Below are 15,000 nucleotides of genomic sequence, written 5' to 3' on the forward strand. Positions count from 1 at the left end.
ATTAAGAACAACAATAAACAGAGCAATTGAGAGCAATTGAGGACACACAAACATGACACGGAACAATCTAAATGTAGTGAAACAATAATGAACATTATCGACAACAGCATCAATATGAATAACAATTTCAAAATAGCAGTGATTAAAAAACCCTCATTGATATTATCATTAAAAACATAAATAAAAAATAATAAAAAAAATTAGAAATGAACAATAGTGTCACAGTGGCTTACACTTGCATCACATCTCACAAGCTTGACAACACACTGTGTCCAATATTTTCCACAAAGATATAATAAGTCATATTTTGGTTCATTTAATAGTTGAAACAAATTTAAATAATATATTCCAATATATGATTCATTATCATCTAAACTAAATGCAGTTTGTTCTACTGATATCATCTCCATAGCTTGTGTGTACCAGTCAGCATGAGTTGGACTATCAACATTTATCCATTTTTTAAATTTGACCCTTTTTGTTATTATGCATATTGAAAGAAAAGCATTTTTACTCTTTGATGACACGTTACTAAATTGATGGAGATCCCCAAGAATACAAGTTTGCAGTGTCATTGGGATGTTTATATTAAGGAATGTGATTGCTTCTTTTGTTGTTTTCAACCATAACTCTTTTATTCTCTGACATTCCCACAATACATGAACAAGAGTTCATTAATTGTGGGAATCTTGTTCATTTATTGTGGGAATAAGTCGCTCTTGAAAAAGAGATTTTAATCTCAATGAGTCTTTACCTGAAATTGAAGTTGAATTATGTATATAATAATCTTCCATTCTTCACCTTCGTTACCGCTTGATTTAATTCTCATCTTATTTTATCCAGAGTGAACTTGACCATAAAAAGAGGGCTGCACATCAATAAACTGTCACTAAACTTCAATAAAACTAAATATATCATATTTGGATATTGTAAAAATGTAAAACACAAATTATGATGGATAATATTGAAATGAAAGGAATAAAGGTAATCACATGTTTAGGAGTTAATATAAATGATGAAGTAAGCTGGAAACTACATGTAAGTCATATAAAGAAAACATTAAAAAATTGAGTGCAAAAAAATACAATAGAATAAAATACATACTTACAAATATTAACTACATTTATTGTACCCAACTTTAGTTGAAGCATACATTGTTTATTGCATAAAGGTCTGGGGACATACATATAAAACAATCACACAACAATATTCATATTACACAAGAGAGTAATAAAGACAATTAATAGAATGGATTATAGAGACCCAACAAATGATTCATAAAGTCACACATTTTAAAAGTAAATGATCTTGTATAAAAGACAACTGTTCAAATTATGTATAAAGTAAATAATAATATGCTTCCAGAAGTGGTCCAGAAGATGTTTAAGATGTGAACCAGTAAATATGAACTAAGAGGGATTTATGTGTACTCAAAAGCAAAGGTATGAGCACATGTAAAACAAATATGTACATCATATAAAGGAGTTCATCTTTAGAATTATCCACAAATAGAAAATAAAATACTGTATGTAACACTTCATTATTTCGAAAAACTTATACAAAAACACTATAATGAATAAGTATAAAAGTGAATTATGAATATCTACACAAAAAAAGGTTTATTGTATGTAACATATTTTATGTACTGTTTATTCTCACCTTTTCAGTCAAATTGTTCTGTTCATTTTAAAGTACACAAATGTGTATATTAACTCATGTACTTGACTGAAATAAAAGCACTAATCTGAAGTGTCTAATCTATAAATGTTAGAATCATATTAACAAGATTGTGTTACACACACAACAATGATGTCACACATGTTATATGTGCTGATGTTGTTAGAAAGTTAAAGTTTTGACAGTTCATTTCAAATCCTGCATCTTCATTTGCTGCTGCTGTTCTCACCAGCACACTTGTGTTTCTTACACTGGTACTCAGAAGAGAATCTTTCACCACACACACTGCAACTCAACACTTTCTCTCCTGTGTGTGTTCTCATGTGTACTCTAAGAGTGTATAGGTAACGGAAACTTTGGTTGCAGCTTGAACAGGAGTATGTTTTTTCACCAGAGTGCCTTCTCATGTGTGCTTTGAAATTGTCCCTTCGAGTAAAATCTTTACCGCAGATTGAACATGAAAAAGGTTTTTCACCAGTGTGTGTTCTCATGTGCACTTTTAAACTTTGATTTATTAGAAAACTTTTACCACATTCTGAGCAGGTAAAAGGGTTTTCTCCAGTGTGTATTCTCATGTGTACTTGTAAATTTTGATTTTTTGCAAAACTTTTACCACATTCTGAGCAGGAAAAAGTTTTTTCTCCAGTGTGTATTCTCATGTGTACTTTTAAATTTTGTTTTTTTACAAAACTTTTGCCACATTCTGAGCAGGAAAAGGGGTTTTCTCCAGTGTGTATTCTCATGTGTTGTTTTAAACTTTGATTTATTAGAAAACTTTTACCACATTCTGAGCAGGAAAAAGTTTTTTCTCCAGTGTGTATTCTCATGTGTGCTTTGAAATTGGGCCTTTGCGTAAAAGCTTTACCGCAGATTGAACACGAAAAAGGTTTTTCTCCAGTGTGTGTTCTCATGTGATCTTTTAAACTTTGACTTACTGCAAAACTTTTACCACATTCTGAGCAGGAAAAAGGTTTTTCTCCAGTGTGTGTTCTCTTGTGTGATTTCAAATTTCCATTGCTTACAAAACTTTTACCACATTCTGAGCAGGAAAATTTTTTTTCTCCAGTGTGTATTCTCATGTGTGCTTGGAAATTGGGCCTTTGCGTAAAAGCTTTACCGCAGATTGAACACGAAAAAGGTTTTTCTCCAGTGTGTATTCTCATGTGTTCTATCAGATGACAATGGTATTTAAAGGTTTTGTCACAGTGAGAACATGTGAAGTGTGTGTTGTCAGTGTGACATGTCTTATCATCTTTAGAGTGTTCATCATCAGTGTCAGGAGAGTGTGACGTTGTGTCCTCACTATCTGATAGTGGAGCTAAGAGCTTGTCTGCTTGTGATCCTCCACAGTGGTCTCCATCAGCTTCTGTTGTCATGTGTTGAGTTGAGCTGCTGCTTGGAGGCTCCGCCTCTCTCTTCTCCTCACTTTCACCTTTAACCTCATCACCTTCACTCTTCACAGGGACACCAGTCACTGGCATCTTGGTGACATCAACCTCCTCCAGTTCTTCAAGATGCTCTCCCTGCTGACTGATGCTGTGTTCCTCCTCTTCCTCTTTAATATGAGGGGTCAGTGGGTCCTTCTCTTCCTCTTTAATGAGAGGGGTCAGAGGGTCCTCCTCTTCCTCTTTAATGAGAGGGGTCAGTGGGTCCTCTTCTTCCTCTTTAATGAGAAGGGTCAGTGGGTCTTCCTCTTTAATATGAGGACTCAGTGGGTCCTCCTCTTCCTCCTTAATGTGAGGGCTCAGTGGATCCACTGCTTCCTTTTTAAAATTGGGTGTCAGTGGGTCCTCCTCTTCCTCTTTAAAATGGGGTGTCAGTGGGTCCTCCTCTTCCTTTTTAAAATGGGGGATCAGTGGGTCCTCCTCTTCCTCTTTGATGTGAGTGTTCAGTGGGTCATCCTCTTCCTCTTTAAAATGGGGGATCAGTGGGTGTTCCTCTTCCTTTTTAATGTGGGAGGGCTGTGGCTCCATCCTGAAGCTCCACTTCTGTTGCTCAAGGTAAATATGTTCTTCACAGACGTCTGCAAGACAAACACACCATCTCTGCTCAGTCACATTGCATTCAGTACTTTTACATGCACTTAGGAAAAACAAGTTGTCGTATGAACTGTCTTGAAATCTCAGTGACGCACAAACACGCTGCTCTTTACAACATTATGCACAGGAAAATAAAAACCAATCAGGACGACAGGACTTTTTACTATGGATGGAGGATATGTTTTAAAATTGATTTTGCGATACATTATTTCATATATAATTACTAATAGAACCATTTTAAAACAGGCTACACAGGTTCCTAATTTAGTTGCTGAAATATGCAGTAAAATATTACATAATTTCCAGTATTATTTTCTCAAATAAAGTAACCAGATAATAACAGTAAATAAACAAGTAAATTAATAAATTTTTCGACAAAATAATACAATTAGAAATGACACAAAAGCTCATTCTCGATTACAAATCATGCCTCTCACTTAAGTAGTAGAAGGTTGTGGACATAAACCAAGAACTTGGTCAACTTTGACATCCAACTTAGACCTGGAGATGGCAAGAAAGACACGAAAATATGCTATTTTGCACCCACCCTTTTTTAACCCTTTGCGAGGATTAATTCTTCATCTAAACGGGAAGATATGAACATCCCATCAGTCGGCATCCCAGTGAGAGCAGACATTGTATGCTTAAAATGAGCAAGTTATGTAAATATGACATGTTATTAAGAATGTTACTACATTGCATATATACAAACCCCGTTTCCATATGAGTTAGGTTAGGGTTAGGGTTATTGATGTGATGTTATGAGCTAGGAATATAACAACTACACTACCCAGCATGCAACGGGAGTGACGAGCATGCGCGGTAGCCCCGAAAAGTGTCACCACCCGGCAGCTAAGAATAAGGTTATGAGCACGCTGTGAAAGTAAACGTCAAGAACTCAGCCAACATGCCTCGTCTGCATTATTTATAATTAGACAGACAACACATATACAGTGTGATTTTGTTTTGTTTACAAGGAAAGAAAAACAAAAGTTAAAAAAGGGAGATGTCATATATATGTATGTGCTGCGGTTGCTTTAAGAACGTTGCGACAGCTGCCGTAAAGGAGGTGCGTTGCTAGCCTGGTTGCTATGTTTCCGGTTGGTCGTAAAAGTGTTGGTCATGTGTTTGTACCCTGCTCAAATCTCTCAGTAAAGTTATTCATTGGATTATACCTTTTGTTTTTAACTTTATTACACCTTGGAGCGCTTTTTCTGGTGCATTGTTTTCCTGCTTTCGCTATCTGCGCCTAATGACTGAGCTACGTGACGTCATTTCTTGTGGTCTCACGGGGCATTTCTGGTCGGGAAGGGATTCCAGGGATTCGAATAAAGAAGCAACTATTTTTCTTTATTATAGTGGTCTCGATAACGGGTACCGGTTCTCAAAAAGGGATTCGAGTTTGAGGACTCGGTTCTTTTCTTATCGAACAACCAGGAAAACCGGTTTCGAGTATCATCCCAAACTGTAGCTATTGAAAATTGTATTAATCAAGTGCTCTACTGGAAATTTTTTCGATTAATCGAGTAACTGGATAAAACATAGTGTTGCTTGGTTAAAGACAAATTTAAGCGACTTTAAGACATTTCACTTAATAATGAACAGCCAATTGGTTTGAGATGGTATGAGATCAAGATGTCATCTTTAGATCAGGCTTTGTTTTTTCGACAATCACTGCCACGTTAAAAAGTTAAAGTACCAATGATTGTCACACACACACTAGGTGTGGCGAGATTATTTTCTACATTTGACCCATCACCCTTGATCACCCCCTGGGAGGTGAGGAGAGCAGTGAGCAGCAGCGATGGCCGCGCCCGGGAATATTTTTTACGATGATTTAACCCCCAATTCCAACCCTTGATGCTGAGTGCCAAGCAGGGAAGTAATGGGTCCCATTTTTTAGTCTTTGGTATGACTCGGTCAGGGTTTGAACTCACAACCTACCGATCTCAGGGCGGACACACAAATCCAGGGGTGTCAAACTCAAATACAGAGTGGGCCACAATTTTAAACTGAACAAAACCATGGGCCAAGGTTGCACAAATTAACCTTTTAATAGGGACCTTAAGTTTTGCATTGAATATTGAACAAGCAAGGCTTATATACAGAACACTTTAGAGAACTTCTCAATAGACAACCACCCCAACTGACAGCAGAGATCCCACCAGCCACAGACCTGTTGGGAATAAACTGCAACCCTCCCATCAAGACAGAAATCAAAATGGCCATCAGGGCCCTGAGAGGAGGCAAGGCAGAGGGGCCGGATGAGATCCCAGCTGAAGCCCTAAGGCAGACATCGAAACCTCCACCAGTATGCTCTACCAACTCATGCAAAGCATCTGGGAGGAAGAACATGTCCCATCAGACTGGAGAGATGGCATCATTGTCAAGATTCCCAAGAAAGGAGACCTCAGGGAGTGCAAGAACTACAGGGGCATAATGCTGCTTTCAACGCCAGGGAAGGTGCTCAACCGCATCCTACTGGAGAGAATCCAAAAGGCAGTCGATGGGAAACTGAGGGAAAACCAGGCTGGTTTCAGGAACAACCGATCCTGTGCAGATCAAATAGCCACACTCAGGATTATCATTGAACAGTCAATTGAATGGAACTCTCCTGTCTATGTCAACTTCATTTATTTTGAAAACGCTTTTGACAGTGTGGATCGGGAGATGCTGTGGAGAGTGATGGCTCACTATGGCATTCCCCCAAAGTTGATCAACCTTATCAAGAACACCTATCGAAGGATGCAGTGTCGTGTCCTCCATGAAGGCTGCTTGTCAGAGCCCTTCAAGGTCCTGACTGGGGTGCGGCAGGGATGCATGCTCTCGCCCTTCCTGTTCATCCTCTGTATAGACTGGACCATGACACAAACATCAAGCAATAACCGAACCGGCATACAGTGGAGCCTGACCGAGCAGTTGGAAGACCTGGATTTTGCTGATGATTTAGCACTCCTAGCACACACACACCAACATATGCAGGAGAAATCATGCAAACTGGAAATAACAGCTGCTTCGCTTGGACTCAAAATCAACACATCAAAAACTAAGTTAATGCGTATCAACAACAAGAACAACTCCCCAATAAACATGGATCATAACCAGTTAGACGAGGTTGCCACCTTTACATACCTAGGAAGCATTATTGCTGTGGACGGAGGAACGGAGGAGGATGTCAGTGCCAGAATTGGAAAAGCAAGGACCATATTCACTATCCTAAATAAAATCTGGAAAGCAAAAAACATATCACTCAAGACCAAACTGCAAATCTTCAACTCAAACGTTAAATCCACCTTACTCTACAGTTCAGAAACCTGGAAGATCACCGCCAACATACTCAACAAAATACAGACATTCTTCAACCGCTGCCTCCGTCGCCTCCTAGGTATCTACTGGCCTAACACCATCTCCAATGCCAACCTGTGGGACCTCACTAGACAAGACACAATAGAAACACAAATCAGGAGGAGGAAATGGAACTGGATCGGTCACACACTGCGTAGACACAATACATCAATCACAAAACATGCTCTAACATGGAACCCGCAAGGCAAGAGGAAGAGAGGAAGACCTAGAGCCACCTGGAGAAGAACCACAGAGCAGGAGATGAAGGCGCAAGGGCTGTCATGGCAACAACTGGAGCGGAGGGCACAAGACCGAAGGGGATGGAGGAGTTTCATCAATGGCCTATGTTCCTTAGGGAATTTAAAGGCTTAAGTAAGTAAGTAAGTAAGGCTTATATAACTTTATAGTGACATGCAAAATCGAGTTTCAAATAATGAAAATAATAATTAAAAAACATCAATGGCATATCAAATACAATTTAAATAAAAATGTAATGCCTCTTTTCTATTTGCAGCCTTCTGAGGTAAATATCAACATTACATTTTTCCACAGGCTAATAAATTTGAAAATAAAATAACAATGAATAAACCAACCATTCAGGACTTTAAACTGCTCAGTTTGCAACACACTGATCTAATCTGATGTGCCCAAGCCAGATACCTGCCATCTTTTCTTGGATGCTAGTTCATTAATGTCGGGGCTCAGGCTTTGAGCTGAGGCATCTTTCATTATCGAACAAAGTTGTTCATCAGTCATTATACCTCTTAGTCCACCCTTTCATCAGTCATTATACCTCGTAGTCCACCCTTTCATCAGTCATTATACCTCGTAGTCCACCCTTTCATCAGTCATTATACCTTGTAGTCCACCCGGTGGACCACAGTCTTGGGGGCGTGCCTTAAAGACACTGCGTTAATCGTCCTCCACGAGCTGTCGTCACGTCTGTTTTTCATCCATTCCTACAACGTGCCAGCCCGAACACATAGATGTGCGACTTCAGCACGCACACACACGTAAATGCAACGCATACTTGGCCAACATCGATACAGGTTACACTGTGAATATACGCCACACTGTGAATCCACACCAAACAAGAATGACAAACACATTTCGGGAAAACATCCGCACTGTAACACAACATAAACACAATAAAACAAATACCCAGAATCCTATGCAGCCTTAACTCTTCCGGGACACTACAATATACACCCCGCTACCACCAACACCACCCCCCCCCTCCTGCGCCCCCCCCCCCCCTTCGTGCGTCGGTTGAGGTGGGCGGGGTTGGGGGGGCAGGGGTGTATATTGCAGTCCGGAAGAGTTAGGGCTGCAAAGTGTTCTGGGTATTTGTTTTGTTGTGTTTATGTTGTGTTATTGTGCGGATGTTTTCCCGAAATGTGTTTGTCAAAGTTATTTATACGGGCACCGTCAGTGTAACCTGTATCGCTGTTGGCCAAGTATGCATTGCATTTACGTGTGTGTGTGTGTGTGTGTGTGTGTGTGTGTGTGTGTGTGTGTGTGTGTGTGTGTGTGTGTGTGTGTGTGTGTGTGTGTGTGTGTGTGTGTGTGTGTGTGTGTGTGTGTGTGTGTGTGGATTCTCCGCGGGTCCCCACCTTGTCGTGGTGGAGAGCCTTGTGTGTTCCAATGAACCTAAGAGCGATGCCGTCGGGAGCCTCGGCTCCTGGTAGGTTCAACCATGGCGGTAGGGTCGAGGGGGAGGTTCCAGACGAAGCGCGATCCAAACACCTCAACGGCGGAGCTGGCGGAGGATGACGCGTCGCCCCCGGCAGTGAAGGCGGATGAAGGTTAAGGGTGCCTCACTGCCTACTGGGTGTGTTTGGCTACGGGAGTAAACCCCTAACGACAAATCTGTTGTGAAGACCCGCATCAGGCAGCCATCAACAGACCGGTGTCCTGGCAGTCTTCTGCAACTCCTTTCTGCAGAAGGTCGTCATGAGCTCTTCATGCCACTGGAAGACGTAGGGGGGAGCCAAGGTAGTGAGGGTAGTGACTGCGCACCACTTCCTTCACTCTAATCTACTCCTCGCGCAGGCCTGCTCCAAACACCCCCACCCCCTTTCCCACCCCATCCCCTCACTTCCAAGTCCTGCGGCGATGGAGAAGGGTGGCAGATACAGGTCAGGATGTGACTGGGAGTATCTAGCCCAACTCTGCACGCAGGCGGCGTGGGATAGACGGTCGCTGAGGTACGGGACGGAACAGCGTGTCTCTTCGGCAGCTCCCCACGTGACTGAGCAGCCCCACCCTGCTCATCCTGAGATGGGAATGGCCTAGAAAATGTGGCCTAAAAATGGTCTGTTCCTCCACTCCCGGGCAGCCTACCGCAGCTGCCGGGTCATCCCCCCATGCGGTCAAAAACACAAGAATAAAACCCGACTGACACTCACACTAGCGACTTGGAACGTCCGTACACTTTTAAGTGCGTGATGATTCATTTCGTCCCAGCAGAAGAACAGCGTTGGTGGCGCACGAACTGAAGAGGTATAACATCGACATTGCGGCCCTTAGCGAGACCCGCTTCCATGGGGAGGACTCCATAGCCGAGGTGGGAGAATGATACACTTTTTTCTGGAAAGGGCTTCCAGAAGGCTCCCGCCGCCTCCATGGTGTAGGCTTTGCTGTGCGGACCTCCATACTCCAGAAGCTTCCCGAATCTCCAGTTGGCATTAGCGAAAGGTTGATGACCTGGAGGATTCCCCTCACCAATAACCGTTACTGCACCCTCATCAGCGCCTATGCCCCAACACTGATTGCCGACCCTCAATGTAAGGAAGAGTTCTATGGACAGGAAGGAGGTGCGCATCCCTAGGGCCATGCGTGGAGCTGACTGTTGGACTGACCACCGCCTGATCAGAACAAAGATTGACTTAGAAATACGTCCTCAACAGAGAAAAACACCACCTTCCAAGAGGCTCAACTGCGATGCACTGAAGTCCACGCACTCCGTCAACCAGCTCAGGAAAAAGGTAGCAGATCAGCTGTTCAAGATTCCTGAAGTACCACCAGATCTGGACACTGGACCTACCTAGAGCACCCTACGCACTGCCCTCCACCAGGCGGCCGTGGAGTCTATAGGGTACACCAGAAGGCGACATCAAGACTGGTTTGACAATAGTGCGCCAGGAATCTATGACCTGCTTCAGGCAAAACACAAGGCCCTTGCAGCTCACCTATCAAACCCTCAATCCACCGTCCTGAAGGCTCAGTTCATCCGTCTCAGAAGTGAAACCCAGCGCACCCTCAGAGCCATGGAGAACGACTGGTGGACCCAGAAGGCCCGCGAAATACAACTTCACGCAGACACCAACAACTATCATGCCTTCTACGACTCCATCAAGTCCATCTATGGCCCACAGAGGAAGAACATCACCCCAGTTAGATCAGCTGACGGCACCACTCTCTACAAGGACAAACAACAGATCCTGGACAGATGGGCTGAGCACTTCAGGGTACTGTTGAACACCACAAACCCTGTACAGACAGACATACTCACTGACCTCCCATGCCTGCCCCCTGTAGACTCACTGGACTCCTCTCCCAGCTTCTCAGAAGTACTCAAGGCCATCAAGGGTCTAAAAAACAACAAGAGCCCAGGCCTTGACGAGATCCCGGGAGAAATCTTGAAGCACCGTGGATATCTCCTGCACCGCAGAATGCACCAGCTGATCACTGCCCTCTGGTCGTCTGAAGTCATCCCGCAAGATTGGAAGGATGCTAACATCATAACGATTTATAAACGCAAAGGCGACAAAGCAGACTGCGGCAACAGCAGAGGTATCTCCCTACTATCCGCAGCTGGGAAGGTGCTAGCAAGGATCATGTTACATCGTGTAGCAACTCATGTAACTGAAAACATCCTGCCCGAATCTCAATGCGGCTTTAGATGTGATCGGAGCACCGCAGACATGATCTCTGTTGCCAGACAGGTACAGGAAAAATGCAGAGAACATCGCAAAGACCTGTACATGGCATTCATTGACCTGTCCAAGGCCTTCAATACAGTAAACCGGGACTTGCTGTGGAAAGTACTTGGAAAACTAGGTGTACCAGCAAAGTTTTGCAACCTACTGCGACAGCTACATATGGCATGCAGGCCTGTGTGAGCAACGGCTGCCAACAATCCCCATTTTTCAGTGTGCATGTGGGGGTCAAGCAAGGGTGTGTCCTTGCCCCAACCATATTCAACATGTTCATTTCCACTGTCACCCTCCTGTCCCATAAACACCTGGACCCCACAGATGGGATTCAGATACAATACCGGCTAGATGGTAACCTTTTTAACATCCGTCGCCTCCAAGCTGGGTGGTGATTTGATCACCACCCAGCATATTCTGGAACTACAGTATGCAGATGACTGCGCTGTACTTGCACACTCACCAGAGTCTCTCCAGTGCGCACTGAATGTGGTAGCCTCCATCTACAGTGCCATTGGTCTTCAGATAAACACCAAGAAAACACAAATACTCGTGCAGGAGTTCACTCCCCAGCCAAACACGCCGATCTTCACCCTTGACGGGCACCCATTAGCAACCGTCCCCCATTTTACCTACCTCGGTAGCACCCTGTTGCCATCCTGCACCATTGACGATGACGTCCAGGCCCGTATTGGCCTTGCCTCTGCTGCCTTTGGAAGGCTACGGTCCAGGGTTTTCTTGAACAGGAATCTAACCATCTCCACCAAGACAGCCGTGTATAAGGCTGTCTGCCTCTCCACGCTGCTCTATAGTTCTGAAACCTGGACACCCTACCAGAGGCACATCCAGAGTCTCGAGGCCTTCCAAATCCGCTGCCTCCAAAGGATCCTAGGTCTAACCTGGGAAGACAGGGTGCCCTACACCCAGCATCACAGCACTCCTTGGCCAAAAACACCTAAGATGGGTCGGACATGTGATCCGTATGCCAGCCCACCGTCTACCCCATCAGATATTGTATGGCCAGCTTTCAGTCGGTCAAAGGTCTGCCGGGGGCCAGAAAAAACGGTACAAGGACCACATTAAAAATCTCCTGAAAAAGTGTGACATCAAACCACCAGCACTGGAGTCCCTGGCTGCTGACCGCCAGACCTGGAGCTCTACCTGCCACCAGGGAATCACTCATCTTCAGGAGAAGTTCACAGAGCGGAGAGCACAGCGGCGTGCACAAAGACACCAACGTGCCACAGCACCAGCGACCATCACTGCTGCCTTCCCCTGCCCCTCCTGTGACAAAGTCTGTGGATCACGTATAGGCCTGAGCAGCCACCTGGCTATGCACAGGCAAAAGGCACAACAATAACCAATCCAATACTTTGTTTAGAGCAACGTCATCATCGACATCGATGGACTGCCATAAGTAAGTGTGTGTGTGTGTGTGTGTGTGTGTGTGTGTGTGTGTGTGTGTGTGTGTGTGTGTGTGTGTGTGTGTGTGTGTGTGTGTGTGTGTGTGTGTGTGTGTGTGTGTGTGTTTGTGTGTTTGTTTGTTGAAGCCGCACATATAATGTGACTAGGCCAGCTTTCGCTGGACTGGGGGAAAGGGGACGTGACAGTTTTGGGGAGGGGCACTGACAATTGAGAGTCTCCCAGGAGGGTTGGCAAGTATGACAATTAATGGTTAATGCGGTGTTACCGCGGCACCGCCACTGAATATAATCGGCAGGCCAGCTCTAGTGTTAATTTGATATCTCCTCAAGGGCCAAGTGTAATTACACAAATTTGGCCCGCGGGCCAGAGTTTGACACCCATGCTCTAACCACTAGGCCACTGAGTAGGTGGATGTAGTAGGTGTTGTAGTAGGTTAATGGCTGCACCAATATGAAGGAAATAACAGGTCAGTATAGCTTTTACACACATAAATAACTTGTCAAACCTGCCAGCTAGCAGGCTAGGTTTACAGCGTCAGTTACCATGGTAACTGACTCTGACTTTGTCTTACCTCTCTATTTTTAGAGGTAAAACTCTCGAGCTTTACATACTCAGTAGTTTGCACTTAACCTGCTCTCTGGAATATTCCCCCGGTGACTGTGTGAGTTTTGTGTAAACATGTTGATACACATTGTTACAAACTGAGAGGAACATCAACCTCTCATAAATATTGTGTGTCTGAAACTGTCTCGTTTTTATGAACAACATAAAACAATCAGTGCATCATCCTCACATGATAATTCATCTTCCTATCGACAATCTATTCAAGAATAGTGTTAATAATAAATATAAAGTTAGTAAACATGTGAGAGTAAGAAGTAAACAAACCTGTTCCGTGTAACACAACTTGATGTTTTTGATGTTGTCGCTCCTTCTCCTCTTTTGTTGGACAAAGTTCCTCCTCGTACTCTGCTATCGTTCTTTCGCACATTTTCACACAATCACAACACTTTACACTCACACTTGATCTCTGCTTAGCGATGTGTTTTGATCACTTCCGCCTCTCTTTGTTAGCAGCTAACAAGCTAAGCTAACTAGCAGGCTAAGCTAGCTCGAGAAGCATCAAAGTGCGCTCAGACTAATATAACCGGATGCAAACGGTTATTAACGATGTTTACTCTATTTAATAGAGTCTAATAAAGGACATATATGTGTACATGGACGCACAGATTAAGAACACTGAACTGTGACGACTGCAATGGGTGAGGGCGGACCTACGTCACTTCCGCCTACCAATCCCCTAGCAACCGGGAATTCGTTGAAAACAAACCAGCTCACAGCGAACACAGCATTGACAGAAAAAGCATTTAACGAGCGTTGTGGCTTGGAAGTCGGCGTTAAATCCTTCATTTAAGCATTTTTACTTATTCGCATATCGTGTGAAAAAACGAAAATGTATTATTTGCGTCAGACTCGTCTCAGTGAACTTTAAAGCTTCTCAGGCTTAGCTTAGCTTGCTAGTTAGCTTAGCCTGCGCGCTACTAAGAAAGAGACGCGGAAGTTATCAACAACTTTGTGTGAACACGCCGTACTTGTTGGAGCCCACGTCGAAGAAGCGCTTGTTGTCCACAGTCATCGACGAGCCCTCCGGCAGCTCCGCGGGCTCCTCGTCCACGCCGTAATCGTCAATAAGTTTGGCCAAAGCGTCGCGGAACTCGATAAGTCCCTGCGCCGGGAGCGCGATTGTCTGACCCCAAGCCGGGCCCCCTGTTCACGGTCTGCCGGATCATCAAGAACCGTCCCCGCTGGTTCTCTTTCAGGTCCATGTAGTACTTCCGATTCTCCCGCACTAGGAACTCGCTTTTCAGGGCCCGCCGCTGCTCATCCTGCACCATGCCCGGGTTGCTGGGACCCAACTGGGCGTAGTGTTTGATGAATTCCCCAAGTAGTCGCGGAACTCGACCGCCACCGACATAGACAGCGTGAGGCGGCTCTTGTTGCCACCGGCCCCGACTTCGGCTATCTTCAAGAAGCGGCCTTTGGCGTTCTGCTTGACGTCCAAGTAGAAGCGTTTGTTTTGGATGTCAACTCGCTTGGACGCCAGCTCCTGCGTCTCATGCTGGAGGCCGGAAGCCGAGCCCGTCCCTCCCGCTTTAGCGTGCATGGAACCGAAGCCTGGGCCCGTGGCTGCTCCTCCCTGCTCACTTCCACTGTCTCTGTCCGCCATGATGCTGCCTGCCTGCCTGCCTGCCTGCCTGCCGACTTTGGGGGACTCCAGTGAGAACTGTCCTCGTTTTCCCGGTGTAAAGCTGCGAGCCATTTGTCTCGTCTCTGTGGGCTTTTATCACGCTTTGGCAGAACAAAATACAACCTTTGTTTTCCCTGTTTCCAGTTGTGGTTAGCACAACCAAAAACAACACAGTTTTTCGGCATTTTGGGGGCAGAATGACGGGTTTAACCAGCGTAGGTCGACAGGTTAAAGAGTAATGGCAACGGTTTGTTTTCAACACCAGTCTGGTTGCTATGGCTCGAAGAACCCGTATGTAGCTCAGTTGCCCGGATGTCGGCCCTCACCCATA

General features: G+C 44.5%; 2 protein-coding genes and 1 pseudogene across 2 annotated transcripts in view; all 3 read right to left on the bottom strand.

Moving 5' to 3' along the window:
* Positions 1 to 15,000, bottom strand: part of LOC133640595 (gastrula zinc finger protein XlCGF57.1-like) — a 300,331-nt gene that overhangs the window by 191,932 nt on the left and 93,399 nt on the right. The gene's annotated exons all lie outside the window — the stretch shown is intronic.
* On the bottom strand, positions 1,110 to 3,258 carry LOC133640693 (gastrula zinc finger protein XlCGF52.1-like). Its single transcript, XM_062034256.1, has one exon. It carries the CDS (start codon positions 3,156 to 3,158, stop codon positions 1,884 to 1,886), a length of 1,275 nt encoding a protein of 424 aa, XP_061890240.1. The 5' UTR covers positions 3,159 to 3,258; the 3' UTR covers positions 1,110 to 1,883.
* Positions 13,903 to 14,657, bottom strand: LOC133640720 (transcriptional activator protein Pur-alpha-like; annotated as a pseudogene).

This window comes from Entelurus aequoreus, linkage group LG23 (genome assembly GCF_033978785.1).
Source record: "Entelurus aequoreus isolate RoL-2023_Sb linkage group LG23, RoL_Eaeq_v1.1, whole genome shotgun sequence".
Taxonomy (NCBI): domain Eukaryota; kingdom Metazoa; phylum Chordata; class Actinopteri; order Syngnathiformes; family Syngnathidae; genus Entelurus; species Entelurus aequoreus.